At 28.0% G+C, this 19,909-nt stretch overlaps 1 protein-coding gene and 1 long non-coding RNA gene across 5 annotated transcripts; one reads left to right on the top strand and one right to left on the bottom strand.

Moving 5' to 3' along the window:
• Window positions 1-980: 980 nt before the first annotated feature.
• Window positions 981-2,706, bottom strand: LOC105967339 (ATP-dependent Clp protease ATP-binding subunit ClpA homolog CD4A, chloroplastic). Of its 4 annotated transcripts, none has more exons than XR_016030169.1 (3): window positions 2,376-2,516; window positions 1,312-1,617; window positions 981-1,275 (listed from the first exon to the last, which is right to left on the bottom strand). XR_016030169.1 is itself a non-coding variant. In XM_088815312.1 (3 exons), exons 1-3 carry the CDS (start codon window positions 2,471-2,473, stop codon window positions 1,211-1,213), a joined length of 396 nt encoding a protein of 131 aa, XP_088671438.1. In that variant the 5' UTR covers window positions 2,474-2,706; the 3' UTR covers window positions 981-1,210. The 4 variants fall into 4 exon arrangements, 3 of the variants coding, with proteins under 3 accessions (XP_088671438.1, XP_088671437.1, XP_088671439.1); XM_088815312.1 differs by having other exon boundaries at window positions 2,449-2,706; XM_088815311.1 differs by having other exon boundaries at window positions 981-1,617; window positions 2,449-2,611.
• A 6,299-nt stretch (window positions 2,707-9,005) lies between these two features.
• Window positions 9,006-10,480, top strand: LOC148771443 (uncharacterized). Its single transcript, XR_016030168.1, has 2 exons — window positions 9,006-9,263; window positions 9,958-10,480. It is a non-coding gene; the product is annotated as an uncharacterized LOC148771443 (long non-coding RNA).
• Window positions 10,481-19,909: the final 9,429 nt, after the last annotated feature.

The raw sequence follows: 19,909 nt of genomic DNA, 5'->3' as shown, positions 1-19,909 counted from the left end.
ACCTTTTCTCGTAGATCTTATCTGAGAATCTTGTCACGTCATCACATGTCAGAACATCTACAAAGTAAATTGTAAATAGACTCACCACATCAAACTTGCTGCAATAAATCTGATCTGTGGAGTTCCATTTACCAAAGTACTACCTGTAATTGGACTGCATTGACTTGATTCATTAAAACTAATAAGTGCCCTGAAGTAAAATATCGGTGGAGGCGTTGGGTCCACTAAGTACTTTTCATGATTCTTAAGCTTTATCTTACCTGCACCACTATTTTTTTTAAAGTCCAAATTTGCCCCCATCCTGGTATCCATTAACAGTCTTATATCAGAGATATATACTAGTAAATTTTATTCTTCTATTTTGGATTACTGAGTAACAGTACCTCTTATTTTAGTTGGTATTGTATTAAAAGGAACATTAATAAAATCACAATAACCTTGAAAAGGTTGATTTAAAATAAAATAATCAGAAAAAAAAACTATTTTGAAAGTTGGTATTGTATATCCCAACTAGTATCTCATCCGTGCGATGCACGGGAGTCGAATTCAAGATTTAAATTTGATTCAACTAAACATGATAAATAAATAAAATATAATATAAACTTAGTATAATTATAGGGGTGGTACAATAGAAAAGAATAATTTACACGGGTTGATGATGGGCGGCGCCATTTCGCACCACCAACATGAATCGCCATGGTTTTGGAAGAGGAATGTGTAATTCTATACCCATCAGAACATAACACATGATGACGATGAGGTTTAGTGTTAGTAGTAGGAAATGTGGTGGATGCGGTGAGCCCAAAATGCATTGGCAACCTTGGTACTTGATATAATCGGTTATCCTATCATATCAAAAACCTTCAGCGGCGGCCGGCGGTGGAGAATACGGCGGCAGACAACTACTCAACTTTTTCGCCTTATCCAGAGAGAGAGAGAGAGAGATTCTGAATCATAGGCGACTAATAACCAAATGCAAATTCTCGAACGAATAAACTTTTATTAAAAATAAATTGTTTACATAGGAAAGTTTTAGTCTACTATAACAACTGGGAGGTCAGCTCAACACAGCCAGAACGATTCTGAAGTTAAAGAGCACTCTAAATCATTCTCGTTGCACTGGCTCTACACAGTCACCTCAACATAGCCAGAACGATAAAAAAATAATAATAAATAAACACCACAGGAAAAAGGACAATGGGGCGCACATCTAGACAATAACTGGTTCCTCAGCCTCTTCTGCCGGAGCCTCTTCTGCCGGAGCACCACTGCTACCTTCCTCACCCTCTTCTGCCGGAGCACCACTGCTACCTTCCTCAGCCTCTTCCGCCAGAGTACCGCTTCTACTGTCAAGAACCAATATCTTCCCATCAGAACCAAGGTCAACAGTAACCGAATCACCTTCTTTAATTTCACCGACACGCATCTTCTCCTCCATATTTTTCTCCAAAATGCGCTTAACAAGCGGACTAGGCAACGTAACCACCTCTGCCATAAACCTCCGAGTTAATTGAAGCTCAATATACTTCCCGTTCAACCTCACCTTATGTGCTTCATTATAATCCCTGAACATCGTATTGTCGATAAAACGATCAATCATGTCTGCACCCGAGTGGTCTGCGTATAAGTTAAAGAAATTAGAAAACAACCAAAACATACAATAGCATTTCTAGATATGAAATAGCCAAAATGAATGCATCAACATCCACAGAATACCAACAAATACAGCACTGGTGATCTGCTTGTTATTTCAAATAATGAGAGGCTTTTAGAATGCTATCTGCAGAGACTAATTTTGTTTCTGGGTTCAACAATGTAAACAATCTTACAAGCATCCAATTCTGTTTTAAAAGAAAACATTTTTTTTTTCAAATATCTGAAATTAAGGAGTCAGCAGGCATTTTCTCAAATTAGAATGAAACTGATATCATTTCAAACTCTAACAACAAAGGAAGCAATCAGAAAGCCAAAACCACGGCGAAACTCAAATCCTATTACAATTGACCAGCACCGCAGAAAAACAATAGCTTCTAATTCGTATCATTGTGGCGGCAAGTCTAGATCTTTATAATCATCTCAAGTCTAGATCTCAAGTCTAGATCTTTAGCAAAACTCCCACTAAAGACCCAAATTTTTCCAACATAAACCCTAAATTAAACACAAGCTTCAATAAACATAAAATCACACGCAATAAACAGATTTAAAAAAAAAACCAAAAAATGAAGAATCTAAATCATAAAAAAATCAAGACTAACACTCGATTCGCCACAAAGATTTAAATCTAACAGACAATCGAGAAAAGAACCCTAGATGTGAGAAATCGGCAGTTATCGACGAATATATATGAATTAAAGAGTAAGGAAAAGAGGATTTACCTGAGTAAGAGCGTTGAAAATAAATGATATCGAAATTAAGGATGAACAACAAAAGATTACAGCAAAAACTTACTTGTTCTTGGCCGCGCTGTAGACATCTGTAGACGTTTCAAACGATTTCTCTGCCTTATCTTTGTTGCGTTTCAGAATCGTGGTGCTTCGGCGAATATCTAACCACGAAGGCGATAATATTGAGAAGACGAAATCAGATTTGGGAGATCTTTTGGTTGGGCTGATCCAATGTGATTGATCTCACAATCCATCTGGATCTTAGATTTGGTTCAGCCCAACCCATTTCCGGATTGATCCTGGGCCCGGGCTCCCATCCCTTAATTACTGGATCTCCGATCCAGCCTATGGAGGTAAGATTGGGTAATCCAATCCCTCTCCAGCCCAACTCTCTAAATATTTTACTTAAATGCCCTGACCATTTATTCATATTTACAAATATACACCATATATATATATCGATTTATTCAGCCCCAAAAAATCATCGGAGTTTTCACACACATACTACACTTCCCACTGCGTGTGTTCTTCCAATCGATGTCGTTCGTCCTTAACCTATCTAATCCATCGAAAAACCAGACCTCTACCTCTTCGATTCAGAGAATCTATATATAATATAAAAAGAGGATCTATGCCCTCAATGATTGACATGTGGCAAATGATGATATCATTTATCAAAATTGCTTAGTTGGAGTTCAATTGATGAGTTGGATTCTTCAATTGGTGAGTTGTCAATTTTATTTTGGAATATTTTTAAGTTATTTCCTATTTCACACTTGCACACTCATTTAATAATTACCACATGTATATATATTATTTCCAAAGTTAATATATTATAAATTCGAAATAAAAAAATCTAAAAATCTTATTTATATTTTTGAGTATTTCAAAATATATTTATTGAAAAAATTCATGAAACTCATTTTTTTACGAATATTCAAATAATTTTCAGAAAAAAACATTTTTTTAAATATTAAAATATTAAAATAAAGGAATACGTTGTTGTTGTTATTTTTTTTTATTTTTTTTTAATTTTCAATATTTTGGAATATTCGAATATCCATTCCATTAAAAATAATAATAAAACAAATGTTTTATTTTTTTAATTGAACTATTTAATAAATATACGATATTTTTTTATATAATTTTTAGTATACCATATTTCAAATTAAAAATAATTATACTATTTAATAAATATGCAATATTTTGATTGATTTAATTTACACTTTAATTCAAAATTCAATGGTAAGAAATAAAAATCGTATCTTCATATTTAATTTTTTTATATTGCAAGATTTTATACTACAAGTTATTATTTTTTTTGGTTTGTTTCCTTTATTTGTTTGATTTGATTTCATTTACTAATATATAATCTTTTGAATTTTTTATTTTTCCATAGAATTAAGTTCATGTTCAAATACTATATAAACCCCTCAATGTTCATTTCATTTTTATCTACCACCATTCCATTACAAAGTATTATACAGTTTCATATTACATTTTTTTTTATCATTTCTTATAGATTATTATAAGTATATATGCATAGTATATTCATAATTATTTTTATATATACATATTAGTACTATTTGTATTTCTTTCTTTTGGGTTTTAATTTTAATATACCGTTTTAATTGTTTTCATGCAGTTTATTAAATAAAGTCGTTCGTACTTTATGAAGATTAAAAAAATTGTTTGCGCTCAATCCAAACAATGTGTTCTTTTCAACGCGTAGTTTGACCATAATTTCGATCCATGTATGTGCGTCTCATGTAGGGAATCAATCAAAATCGCTCCACCCTCTGGATCTTGCATTGTATGTGGGATGACTGAAATGGAAGATTTATGATTTTATATTTTTTTTATGATTTTATTTCAATAAATTTGGATCATATTTATTTGTTTATTTCGATTATTTTGAAGGCTAATACTTTCACTTTAAAGGAAGCCGTGGATTTTCTTTCCTTTTGGTTTCATAAAATATTGTGTTTTAATTACAATGTCTTTCTTATTCTACCATTACTTTCCTTTAATTTTTATATATATATATATATATATATATTATTTTCTCTACTTTATTAGTTTTCCTTATTTAAGCAAATGATTTGTCATTCCACCAAATTATTATGTTACCAAATCCGCCTTAATAATAACTTGATTAGTCATGTTATATTTCATTTCAAAATTTTAATTTACGATTCACAAAATCATTGCAATGTATATTCAATGTTGATTATTTTTTTTCCATGTTTAAATAATGTTTACTTTTTTATGATGCAAACACAGGTATAAAATCCTCATACCACACCTCATTTGTCACCACTATCGAACTTTACAGCAACAAAAGGGTTTAAGAGTGTTTAGTTGTTTCGGTTTTCCTCTTTTTTTTTTCGAATTTTTTTTTATTCCAGTAAACTATTTTTTTCTCTCATTTGTTTGTATTCACACAGTTTTCTTTTTCTTTTTCTTTTGATTCTATCGAATTTGGAATTTTTATTTTATTATTTGCATGTATTGGAATTTGCAACTAGCAATTTGTATAGGGAATTTACATATATTTATTTGCTTATATTTCTTTAAATCCCCTGTACAAATTGCACGTTGCAAATTCCAATACATGTAAAAATTGTAAATTCATTGTTTTATTTTATGGTTTTGCTTTTATTTTTAAAACAATTCCAGGTTTATGTTATTTATTTTATATAGATTTTATTTCAATAATTTCAGATTTTATTTTATGAATTTGCTATCATTTCTGTATTGTTTTCTAAATAGAATTCGATTACCATTCATTACTATTTGATTTTATTTTTCTAATAACCACATTGAATTTTGTATAAAAGTTTTTTATGATGTCGAATCACTTTGTATATATTTAATTTTTACATTTAAAAAAAATGTTTTAAATGAGAGTTTAAACCTTTTTTTTTGTTTTTTTTTTTTTCATTTTTTTTCATAACCGATACCATAGATGATTACTTATTAGTCACTTATTATAAATTTAAAGTTGACCACAAATTTTATGTTAGGTTTTACATATCTGTATTTAATTTCATGCCATATTTATATTTGTATATAATTCAAATACCACGTATCTATATTGTCCTTATTTACAATTACTTTAAATTTTCAGTTCATAATTCATACCACACCAGCTTATCAGTATTGAAACGATATTCTTAAGTATTTTTTTTATTACAAAGTCACGCCTTTTATTTGGATCATTTTTTATATTTTTTGCAATTCTTTCAAAACAAAATTCGATTTACCATTACCTTTTATGTGATTTCATTTTTATTTTTTAATGAATCCATTCAATTTTAATAAATATTAAATAATGTGTTTGAATTAATTTTTATATATTTTCTTTCCATTTTTAAATGAAAAATGATTTACATGAAATAACCCATACAATGACTTACATGAAATGAAATGATTTATATGATTTTCATGAAAATGATTTGTTATTTCTGGGTTTTTATTTTTGAATATTTATATAATTTATTGGGATTTTGAGTATGGTCAATCGTTTATTAATTACTTTCAGTTACCCAATTAGTTGATGATTTTTTTGTTAGAATGTGTTATCTATATTTATTATTTGGAATATGCATTAAAAAACGCCATTTAAGAATGATATGGAAAAATGTCCAAAAAAAAACAAAAAAAAAAAAAGAACAAAAGGGTATTATTTTACTCTGAGTTTGCATATCCAAGAATTATGTTAGGAAAATATGTTTTTTATTTATGAAATTATACAACACTACTCTACTTTTTCTCGCAATTTTTGTTTTATTTTTTATTTTATTTTACTCAATATCGTTTTGGTTTATATTCTTACAAGAAATCCATTTTTTAGTTAACGCAGTTGACAATTTCAAGATTCCATCCATAAAAACCTTATTTTTAATTATCATTTCCATATATTTTAATGCCTAATATATTACACATTTTTTTTATTATAAAGAATATACTTCCACCAAATCTGCATGTTTCATTTTTTTTTTAATTCCGGTAATTATTTAATATTAAGTAGTACATAAGTAAATTATTTCAACATTATTCCATTTAGTATTTCAAAAGTAAATTAATTAATAAAAGGCATTATTATTTTAACTGTTTTTAATCTATTATAGATTTTAACCATAATAGGTATATATTAAGATTATACCGTCAAACGATTTGGTTAATGTTTTTATTAATTTTTGACACGCATAAATTATTTACATGAATAATTTTTATTAGTTTATTATTTAACTTATTTTAATATGAGTATGTGTTATGAGTATAAGTATTAGTATCAATATAAATATCTATATTAGTATGAGTATTTGTATATGTAGTAATGAGTATGAGTATGAGTATTACTATATGTATGAGTATGGTTATTGGTACGGGAATGGGTGTGAGTATGAGTATGATTATGAGTATGAGTGTAAGTATGAGTATGAGTATGCGTACGAGTATAGGTATTATAATTAGTATTAGAATTACTATGAGTATTATTATTAGCATTAACATCATTATTAGCATTGTCATTAGTATGAGTATCAATAGTAGTATCAGTATTAATATTTTTATCATTATCATTATCAGTCTCAATATGAGTATGAATATGAGTATCTGTATGAGTATCGGTATGAGCATAACTATTAGTATCAATATAAAAATACAGATTAGTATCAACATTAGTATATGTTGTAATGAATATGAGTATTACTATAGGTAACTATGGGTATAGGTACGGGAATGAGTGTGAATATGATTATGAATATGAGTATGAGTATGAGTATAAATAGGAGGAGTATGTGTATGAGTATGAGTATGAATATACGTATGAGCATGACCATGAGCATGAATATTAATATTAATATCGGTATTAGTATCAATATCAATATTAGTATCAGTATAGGTATGAGTATCAATATAAGCATCAATATCAGTATAAATATCAATATGGGTATCAATATTAATATCAATATCATTGTCAGTATGAGTATGCATATCAGTATTAGTATAGTCTATTATAAGTATGAATATCAATATGGGTACAAATATGAGTATCAATATCAATGAGTATAAGTATTAGTATACATATTAGTATCAATATGTGTATCAATATGAGTATGCGTATAAATATTAGTATGAATTATGATATCAATATTAATATGAGTATCAGTACGAGTATGAGTATGAGTATGAGTATGAGTATGAGTATGAGTATGAGTATGAGTATGAGCATAATTATTAGTATGATTATTAACATGAGTAAGAGTTTAACGTGCACAATTATACAAATTTAGTATTACTATTAGTATGAGTATTAGTATGAGTATGAGTATTAGTATCAATATTCGTATTAGTATTAGTATTAGTATTAGTATTAGTATTAGTATTAGTATTAGTATTAGTATTAGTATTAGCATTAATATTAGTATTAGTATTAGTATTAGTATTAGTATTAGTATTAGTATTAGTATTAGTATTAGTATTAGTATTAGTATTAGTATTAGTATTAGTATTAGTATTAGTATTAGTATTAGTATTAGTATTAGTATTAGTATTAGTATTAGTATTAGTATTAGTATTAGTATTAGTATTAGCATTAGTATTAGTATTAGTATAATATAGTATAGTATAGTATAGTATTCGTATTAGGATTAATATTAGTATTAGTATTAGTATTAGTATTAGTATTAGTATTAGTATTAGCATTAGCATTAGTATTAGTATTAGTATTAGTATTAGTATTAGTATTAGTATTAGTATTAGTATTAGTATTAGTATTAGTATTAGTATTAGTATTAGTATTAGTATTAGTATTAGTATTAGTATTAGTATTAGTATTAGTATTAGTATAGTAGTATTTGATTTAGAATTAGTATTATTTTTTAGTGTAGTAGTAGTGTTAATAGTAGAGGTCACATGGGCAAATATACGTTGCAATGTCGAGACTTATGAGTAGATGTGGTATACAAATATTTTTCAAGTTACAATATGTCGATATTTATGCAATATTCTTTACAGAGAAGCTGATGATACATGAATTTTCTTTTAAAGCAATGGACAAGACAATCAGATCAATATTGAATTCTCACAAACCTTTTGTTACTTAAACATGTGCATTTTTTGTATGTTCACGTTTATTTGCAACGAGGATAATTTTCTATGAATAATCGAGTATGTTGTTTTTTGTGCAAGGTTAGTCTATGTATACATCTTCATTTATTATTTATATATTTTTATTTTTTTGTGAGTAATGGGTTGAACTTATATATTGAAATTGATGAATAATAACAGGTTATTCTTCCTCTAATGGTGATTTGACTGTAGTTTCGTGTTAGAATGGACCAAAATTTAGATTAATGCAAAATAGTGGTCCGTTGTTTCGATTGCTCTCTTGAAGTTCTTGAATTTGATTGTGGGATTTCGACATGGATGATATTTATAACATTATCATTTTTATATTTTTGTAGACTTTTTGCTGATAAAATGAAACACTTTTTTTTTTTTTTTTATCGTCGATGTTTTTTAGTTTGTTGTTTTTTTTACATTAATACACTTTGAAATGAGAATTGATTTCCGTGCATCGCACGGGTGAGATACTAGTTCTCATCTAATTGGCAGAAATTAATCAACCCAACAAGTGCGATAATTGTGAAGATAGCGATCGCGAATAGAGGCAAAATTGCGTGCAGGATCGAACTGCCAAGAGGTTGGGGATTCGAACCGTAGTTGTTTACAGTGTTGCAGATGAGAGCAGCTTGCATGTCTAGTCGTCTGATGAATCTGTTTCGCATTGGAACCCCCGCCGGCTCGGCTCGGCTCGGCTACTTGAGCGCTCCCTCCATTATCGAAGCCGCTTCCAGGACCCGCGCTCAGGTTTTACTTTAAACATATAACTGATTAACTTTACATTCTATTGTTTGGAAGAGTATTTATGTCTTAGTGAAGAAAATATGTGCTGTTAATTTTCATATAAAGGTGAATATATATGGGCCTCATTTGTGTTCAAGTTGTATGTTGGAAAAATGATTTTACAGTTTTCTCAACTTATGCTGATTTGAAAATTAATGTTAAGAGTTAGAGAAACCATGTTTGAACACATTGTATGTGTCTATATCCGAAGTTGTCTGTATCGGGTAACTTAATCGGAACAGAATGAACTTAACTGGAAAATAACCATTTTTTGGAAGAAAAAAAAAAAACCTTTGGGTTTGTCCAGACTTCAATTGAAATTTAGTTGCCCCCTTTTGTATTGTTTTTTGTTAGAATGCAAGGTTTGGAAAAGGTGCAGTTTTTGGAATAAATATGAAATTTTTATTTCGGGAAAGTAGTAGATCATACATTTGTTGAATCCAATGTTAATAAAAGCTGAAGTTTTTGGAGTAATGATCAAATTTTATGCTTGAGGAAATGTTGTAGGATTTACAATTGTTGAATTCGAACAGGAAATGACTGAAAATAGATCCAATCAATTGATAATTTTGCAGGTCTATTGGTCATTGTTCTATTATATATTGTTTTTTACAGTAAATATTGTTATATATTGTTATATACTGTTATATGTAAGAAGGTTTTGAGCACGATGTGGCCCACCGTATCGGTTTTGAGCACGATGCGTCCACTACACGTAAGAAGGTGTTGGATGCCCTATCGCCGTTATTCTTAGGTGTCGATGATGATAAGATCACCGTCGCTAAAGCCGTTTGCAATAGCCCAACCGACCTCGACATATTTTTCGAATTAAATGAGTCCGAAAAGGGGGTTATGGTTCGAATGATCCTCGAAGGTCTTTACTTCGGATAGGTAGACTACCATCCACTCACAAGGCGACGAAGAAATTTTCCGTATTCGGACTCCATCTTGCGGCGTTATTTGCATTGAAGACATTTTATTTCTTCTTTAATTTAATTTTGTGGTGGACATTATAGTTGTCCATTTGTGTGTCACAAATATAAATTTTCTGTAATATGGCAGATTATATTTCGTAAATTTTCTACAAGTATTTAGTGAAGTTTCTGTTAGTGTGGAGCTAAAATGTCTAATATGGATTCCAAAAAAATCTGTTATTTTGGAGCTACTGCTCCATTTTATTAGCTTCATATTTTGTAGAAACTAGAAGATATGATAATGACATCTAACTGTTATATTAATGTCATTTTTCCAAACGTTTATTTTGGAAGTAAAGCAAATTCATCATAGCTCGGGTGTATTATATAATAATAAAAAGGGCTTGCAGGGGGTGGAAATATAATTATCCAAAAATATCAGGGCTGATTTTATAATTATAGGAAAATGGGAGGAAAGAATGGGTGGTGCAACCAATATTTCGGAAATTGGGAGGTGTATAATATAATAATAAAAAGGGCTTGCAAGGGGTGGTAATGTAATTATCCGAAAATGTTAGGGCTGATTTTATAATTACAGGAAAATGAGAGGAAAGAATGTGTGGTGCAAGCAATATTTTAAATATTGTCAGGTGTATAATATAATAATAAAAAGGGCTTGCAAACGGTGGTAATGTAATTATCCGAAAATGTTAGGGCTGATTTTATAATTAAAGGAAAATGGGAGGAAAGAAGAGGTGCAAGCAATATTTTAAAAACTGAATGGTGTATAATATAATAATAAAAAGGGTTTGCAGGGGGTGGTAATGTAATTATCCGGAAACGTTAGGGTTGATTTAATAATTAATGGAAAATGGGAGGAAAGAATGGGTGCAACAAGCAATATTTTAAAAATTGACAGGTGTATAAAAAGGGCTTGCAAGGGGTGGAAATGTAATTATCCAAAAATATATGGGCTGATTTTATAATTAAAGGAAAATGGAAGGAAAGATTGGGTGCAACAAGCAATATTTTAAAAATTGACATGTGTATAATATAATAATAAAAATGGCTTATCAGAGGTGGAAATGTAATTATCCAAAAATATTAGGGCTGATTTTATAATTACAGAAAAATGGGAGGAAAGAATGGGTGCATCAAGCAATTTAAAAATTGACAGGTGTATATTATAATAATAAAAGGGCATCAAGGGGTGGTAATGTAATTAGCCAAATTATCCCACCGAATCCTCCCAACCATTCCTGAGTTTGGCTCTTTCGGATTCAATCCCACATATCCGTATCCAACCAACCAAACCCGAGATACCATCCATATTTTACTAATCCATACAGTGTAATTTCAATATGAATCCCCAATCCCATCCCAACCCATCCCTCCAACCAAAAGGGGCCTTAACAGTCTTATATCAGAGATATATACTAGTAAATTTTATTCTTCTATTTTGGATTACTGAGTAACAGTACCTCTTATTTTAGTTGGTATTGTATTAAAAGGAACATTAATAAAATCACAATAACCTTGAAAAGGTTGATTTAATATAAAATAATCAGAAAAAAAAACTATTTTGAAAGTTGGTATTGTATATCCCAACTAGTATCTCATCCGTGCGATGCACGGGAGTCGAATTCAAGATTTAAATTTGATTCAACTAAACATGATAAATAAATAAAATATAATATAAACTTAGTATAATTTAAAATATTAAAACAAATAACATCGGACCAACTTTGCCTTAGCAATCGCCAAAATAAATATTTAATATAATACGTCAAATACGTATTCCAATAGGGATGGCAATGTGGCGGGTATTGGGCGAATTTTGCAATCCACATCTCCGTCCCGCGAGGAAATTCCCCTTCCCATCAAAATCCCAAATTATAAAGTTGGCGTCCCCATACCACCTCACAAAAACCTGTAAATAGTATTTTTTTCTTTTTATAATTATCCTTGAAACATTGCCAATAAATTTCTTACGACAGTAAAAAAATTTCAAATATCATAAATTATCATGCTACAAATTAAAGTATTTTAAAATCAATAATTAATAAATATAACACACACACACACACACACACACACACACACACACACACACACACACACACACACACACACACACACACACATATATTATATCTACGGGCGGGTATGATGCGGGTACACTCATACCCTTTTCGCTTTTTATCCGGTTTAAAATTTTGCATAAATACCTATATTCACGCTATATCTTTTAAGCGAGAAAAACCTGTTAATTTCAGCTGAATACATGTATTAAAAGATACAAATGTACGTGCGTTTGATTCCAACTTTTGTTGATGGTTTGCAAACGAAATCATCAACAACAAAAAATTGTCGTCTCTGGTACTTTGTAGCAAGGTGAAGTTCAATTTAACTTGAAGAATGTGATTGTCTGTTCGATTAATTTGAAGCCTAGTTTCATTGCACATTCCTTTTGCATGATCGATATTCGTATGAACGAACTTGAATTTCAACCTATGTGAAGGGGTTCAGAGCACAACACGATGTTGATTAATTCGATTGAAAAATTATAACTTGAAACAAATAAGTTAACTTTTACCATTATTAATATTCTTCTACATATTTTTTAAATATTATATCTAGTCTTGTTAACAACAAACCTAATATATAATTTATTACCTAGATTTAAATGAGTTTAATTAGTCAAAGTAATTAAAACAATTCAACTCACATAATTTACCAAACAATAAGCTTACAAACAAAAAGAATATATGATTTTACCTTTATTACATTGTTGTTTACCCAACTTTTAAATATTTTATCTTGTTGTGGTAACGAAATAAATATTTTAATGTGTCTATCCCAATTTAAGTGGGTTTAGTTTTTTCGGAACAATAAAATAGTAAAATACTCATAATTCACAAACAAATAATTAAAAAATTAAAATTATCATTTCGACCATAATAAAAATTCATTCACCCATTTTTTAAATCTTGTATCTTCTAATGGTAACGAAATACATATTTTGAAATTTATTTCCGAAATTTAAATAAATTTAGAATAATCAAAGTAATTAAAATGGTTCAATACAAATAATTCACCTAACAATAACTTGCAAAATTTGTTATTTTAGCATGAAATAAATTTGTCCACCCATTTTTTAAAGCTTTCATATTACACAATAGGCATTATAAAAATTATTGATTTAAATTTAGATGGGTTTAGTTAGTTAAAGACACTAAAATAGCTCAACCCATATAATTTCCCAAATAATAACTTGTAAAAGTTATGATTTGACAATTACTATATTTCATCTACCCATTTTTTCAGTGTCATATCTGGTTGTGGTAATGAAATATAAATTTAAAAATTAGTTATCTCAAATTAGTCTATTAGATTAAAATAATACAATGTAAATAATTCACCAAACCAATAATTTAAAAAATAAAAATTGTTATTTCCCCTTTATAAAACATCGTTTACCTTTTCTTGAAATCTTGTATCTAATGATTGCAACAATATAAAAATTTGAAACATTATTTATCTCAATTTAAATGCGTTTTAATTTTGTCAAGATAATTAAAATAGTACAACTCACATAATTCATCATAACAATAACATAAAAAATGATAATTACTATTTTACCATAATAAATAAAATTTTATTAACCCAGATTTGAACCTTTTGTCTAGTTATAGTGACGGTATTAATTTTTTAATTCTTTTTATCCCAACTTAAAAAAAATATTATTTTAGATTTTAAAATTTTTGTTTCTATTTTCTTAAATATTTAACTCTAGTTGTTGTAACGAAATATATATTCCAAAAATTATTTATCCCTGTCCAATTTTAGATGTGTGTCGGAATATTAAAATAGTAACCAAACAATAAATTACAATAAAAATTATCAATTTATCATTATAAAGATATCGTTTACCAATTTTTAGATCTCTTATCTCGTGGTGATAAAGAAATAAGTATTTCTAATAATTATTTACGGAAATTTCCTCAAAAGAAATAAAATTATTTATCCAAATTTAAATGAGTTTGTGATTAGTTAAAGTAATTAAAATAGGCCAGTACATAATTCACCAAATAATAACTTATACAAAAAACAATTTACCATTATAAATTTTATTTACCCATTATTAATTATTTTATTTAGTGGTGGTAAAAAAAAAATGGGTATCTTATAAATTATTTACTCAAATTTATATGAATTAAGATTTTTTAAATAAATGTTGACAAAAAAAATATTTGTTAAATAAACTCAAATAGTTCAAAGTTCAAATCACATAATTCACTAAACAATAACTAAAAAATGAAAGTTATTATTTTTTTCATTACTAAATACTGTATCTAGTAGTTGTAACGAAATATAAATTTTAAAAATTATTTATCGTAATTTAAATGAGCTTAAGTTAGTCGTGTAAGATATTAAAATAGTTCAGAGAACATAAGTCACCAAAACATAACCTTAAAAAAATGAAAATTATTAATTTTACCATCATTATCAAATGTCGTTCACCCAATTTTTAAAATCTTGTATCCCGTGGTGGTAACGGTATACATATTTTAAAAATTATTTATCCATATTTAAATAAGTTTTATGTTTTTCGAAACAATTTAAGTATTTTGACACACCTAATTCACCAAAATATAACTTAAAAATGATTTTTTATTTTATTTTACCAGTATAAAAAGAATTATCCATTTTTTTTGAATATTTTGTCTAGATTTAGTAACAAAATAGATGTTGCATAAATAATTTATCCCAATAAGTGGGTTTGGGTTTGTCAAAATAATAAAAATAATTAAATAAAAAATCATTTAAAAAATATAAATTATCAGTTTACCATTATAAAATCTCGTTTATAAAATCTTAGAATTGAATAATTATAGTATAATCATATATATAATATAATTGCACGGTTTTTTCTTATACAGCTTAAGTATACCAATTTCCATATAATTTTTCTTAATCATTCCATAATCACGGATATAAATTTCCATATAATACGTATTAATTGTGCATGATTAGAGGATATTATCAATTGATTTCATAATTATGCACAATTTAACTATATTAAGGCAAGATTGCAGTAAGGTCAACATATTAAGTGTAGTACGGTACGCAAAATAACAGAAAAAATGGAAAAGAGATACATAATTATCAAAAATGGACAATGAACATCAACAACAACTCTAAAAAAAATAGCAACAAAACACAATGGAAAAAAGAATATTAAGAATAACATGAAAATAAAAAATAAGAACACATAACAGTGGATAACAATAGTGGAAATGCAATATCATAATATTCACAAACCACATAACATTGAAAAAAAAATATAAGGACGTCATAATGAAAAAGCAAACGAATAAATGAGTGATAACAATGGAGGAAGTATTTATAGGATTTATGATGTGGTTTGTGTAACAATATCTTTTAGATTTAAATAAATTAGAAGATTATATTATTATTGATAGTAATATAAATATGTAAGTAATGTGGACCAATGAGCGGATTGATTGATTGCAGATTAATGTGTAAATTGTCAATATTTCCAAGATTTATCTATTAGCAATGATATGGAAAAAAAACCAATCAAGCTATGGAAAAAAAGACGAATTTTGTGGATGATGTGGTAAATAATTAATAAATAATTTAATGTACAAATTACAAATATTTTATTTTCAGAGGTCACAAATATAATTAAAGAACAATTTTAATCATTGTACACAAGCTTTGTCAAAGGAACAACGACTTCAACATGAGTAACGAAGAAATGGGATACATAACTAAAACAAATAAATAATTAAACTATGTTAACTTATTGAAGCTCTACTGAAATTTTCTAAACGAACACAGTATTTAAAATAAGTTGTCTTATGTTTTGTAACATTGATACTTAGTCGGCGATTCACCTAAAAAGAAGTCGATACGATTAATTTTTTCAAATCATAACTATTAATTTCTCCATTCAATACCACATCTGACATTCATCTATAACTTTCGGCACATAATCTTTCCGCAAACGACATGATTGGATCATATTGAAACCAATAATCAATTATTGGTCTCTTGTCGAATTCTCAGATTCATAGGTTGACATCATATTCATCTGGAAAAGAAAAACATATAAATATATACTTTATATATGTTGATACCAACAAAAAAAAAATACAATAAAAAAATTGGAAAATACAACAAAGAGACGATAAAAAAAAAATTAAGAAAAATACACACCTACGTGTAATTTGAATGAAATGCAAATTGAAGTTGTAGGGGTTTATATACTTGTGTTTGCATGATGAAAACAGAGAATATCAATTGAATATGGTAGTAATATCAATAATATTAAAATCATATCAATGGACAAATTATTTGAATTTGAAATTATTTAAAAATGAATGAGAATCCGGAAAAAATAAGTATAATGAAATAAATATAGAAATATAAAGAGTGTAAAGGTAATCCGGAAAAAAAATTATGTTTATTGAATGAGAATCCAGAAACAATCCATAAAAATTGAATAGACAAATAAATATGTAAATGATAATTAAGATTAAAATTTATTTGAAAAAAACAATTTAGTTTAATTATCATTTTTCGATGGTTTATTGCATGAGAACCTGGAAAATAAAAGTAAAATGAAATATATATAAACTTGTGTAAAAATGATATTAAAAAAAATGAATGAAGTAATTAAAAAATAAAAATAAAATAAAATAAAAAGAATGGTAAATCAAGTTTTATTTACAAAGTAATGAAAACAACCAAATCTATATGAAAATGATAATTATAAATCGGGTTTTTTGGATGATTATAAAAATTGAATTTGTAAATTGTCAACTACATTAATTAAAAAATGGAATAATTGTAAATTAAAAAATATAATTGTAAATACCATGGAATGTGTAATATAAAAGGAAAGTTAACCAAATTGAAAGAAGAAAAAAAAACTGTAGTCAAAATTGGATATGTGAAAAACTCAATTGTGTATCTTGTCTTTATAAATTACATAAATAAATAAACAAATGGTTGTTATATGTAATTAAAAAAATAGTATGTAGAATATATATATATCCGGATGATATATATTGATATGTATAGATGAATATGGCACACCTTCTTTCAATATAAATTGATATGTTTACTATATATGGACAAAATTAAAATAACTGACATTTAACTCTAAAATATATCAAATATAAATGATTAATAAAATATAATAAATACATGAATATAAATTTATAAAATATATTAATACATTATTTTTTTTAAATTCTGAATATTATTATAATAAAAATATCGAAAATGTTTTGCATAGAATTCGAAAATTTTCAAAATATTTTAAAATTGAAAAATATATACATTAATTAAAAAAATCAAAAATATATACATAATATTAAAAAAAGTTAATTTTATGCATTAAAAAATAAATATTTTTCGAATTTATATATAGATTAAATGCATTAAAGAATATATGTATATGTGGTAATGTTTAGATGATTGTGCAAATATTAAATAGGAAATAACTTAAACACATACCAAAAATATAAAGCCAACTCACCAATTGAAGAATCCACCTCATCAATTGAACTCCAACTAAGCAATTTTGATAAATGACATCATCATTTGCCACATGTCAATCATTGAGGGCATAGATCCTCTTTTTATATTATATATAGATTATTAAAGAACATGAAATGGAACTTTCTCATTATCAACAATAATTATGGTATGCGAAATAGGAAATTTTTTTAGAGAGCGGTTAAAACAAATACCGTTAAATTTGTGTCATATCGATTTTATTAATGGTATTAATATCATTATCTAATAATTTTCTATTTTTTATGTGTATTGAAGTGAGAAATAAACGGTATTTGTTTTAGCTGTCCCCAATTTGAAAACTATAATTTTAGAAATTGCATTAATAAATGAAGGAAATGTGCAAAATGAACTTAGTTGACAAATTTGAGTAAAAAAATAATCTACTCAATATAATACATACTCCCTCCTTCTCATTTTATTTGTCGTTTTGAGCTCATGAACACGTATTAAGAAAATCAATAAATATGTATGGATTTTAGAAAAATCATAATAAAATGACTAAAAAACCACTCTCGTTAATTGCTTCATCATTAATTCTATTAATAGTAGTAAAGGCAAATTTGAGAAAAACACAATAAATGTTCCATTGGAATTGTAAAATGACAATTATTTTGAAATAAAAAAGAAAATCTCTAGAAAGACAAATAAAATGGGAAGGAGGGAGTAATTGATAACGATAACCAAGGAAGAAAAAAGTAATCAATAACCTTTAAGATTCAGGCACAAAATGAAACTCAATAACCTTTCTGTATAAGAAACATTTATCTCAGGCACAAAATGAAACTCAGTAATCTTTTATACATCTGTTGTTGACAGATCAATTTCATCCTAAAACAATATCGAAAAATGAAAAAAACCCAATAAAGTGTAGCAAGTAAAATGAAATATGTATATGTATGGTGTTATGATAAAGAAAATCAAGCCTTAGGGGTTTAAAGTAAGCTAGAATTGCAAAGAGCGTCTGAAGAAGGGTGAGCAACACAACGAAGTGAAGGACGTTTTTGTAACGGGCCCACGGTCTAGTGTAGTCTCTCAGCTTGCTCCTCAATAAGATCAAGTCAGACGTAAGCGTCACGTTCTCATAACTGAGCCTTAACTGAGCCTTCGAAGGATGTCTGACACCTTGCCAATACCATCTGAATTTGCTACAAGAACTCCCTCATGCTCGAGCATTCGTGCATCTCTCGATGATTGTACAATATCACTCATCAAACATAGGTAAGAGCCAAATTCTCGCCTTTTTCTCCCAACTTGCTGCTGCTACAACAACTCATAAGTCTTTAAACATTGAAGAACTTTCTCCGTGTTATCTTCCACAACAAAAACATGTAAATAAAGATAGGCACAAAGGAATCTTCTTTTCCTACTCACATTTGACCTAGAAAAACCGATTATTGCAGATGCCATAAGTCTAATAAGCCCTTCAGTCAAAGAATCATCTTCTTCATCGTATATCATATCTATCTTCTTCATCGTATATCATATCTTCATTGGCTATTTCCTCTTCACTAGATTCCAAATCAACTTTTTCATTGTAGTCAATCGATAAACGATCCAACGGTGGTTTGACATGCCCATGGATCACTACATTGTAGAGAGCGTGCATCAGATCAAATGGCTCATGATAGCCGGATAGCCGGACTTTCTTTCTTTACGAGACATGCCTCGATCTCTTCTAAGTGCTGGCAATGCTAAAGCCTCGTACAAAACTTTCTTGCACAAACTCAATCGGGTGTTAACCAAGTTCTCCTTCGCTTTATTTATTATATTTTGAAAAAATCCTTCCTTCATCAATTCATTGAGAATTACAAGTGGGATTTGATTCCCTATGTAAAACATTGACATGATCCACTGTTTGACATCTTTGTCGATTATTTTGGAACCGAAAAACGTATTGGTCTTGAGGTATCCAATACGATCAGAATATCCGAGTATAAGCAGCATAAGTTGAAGAAAATAACACCCATCCTTGATCATTATCAAATGAAAATCAGGATGGGTGTCTTCGCCATAAATTTGTTTCGCTTCTTCTATGACTTTCGTCATTTTTTCAGAGTGAAATGCCGCAACAATGTCTTCTTT

Source organism: Erythranthe guttata, chromosome 3, assembly GCF_056151865.1.
Source record: "Erythranthe guttata isolate IM_541 chromosome 3, IM_541, whole genome shotgun sequence".
NCBI classification, from domain to species: domain Eukaryota; kingdom Viridiplantae; phylum Streptophyta; class Magnoliopsida; order Lamiales; family Phrymaceae; genus Erythranthe; species Erythranthe guttata.
This window is presented reverse-complemented; position numbering and strand designations above follow the sequence as displayed.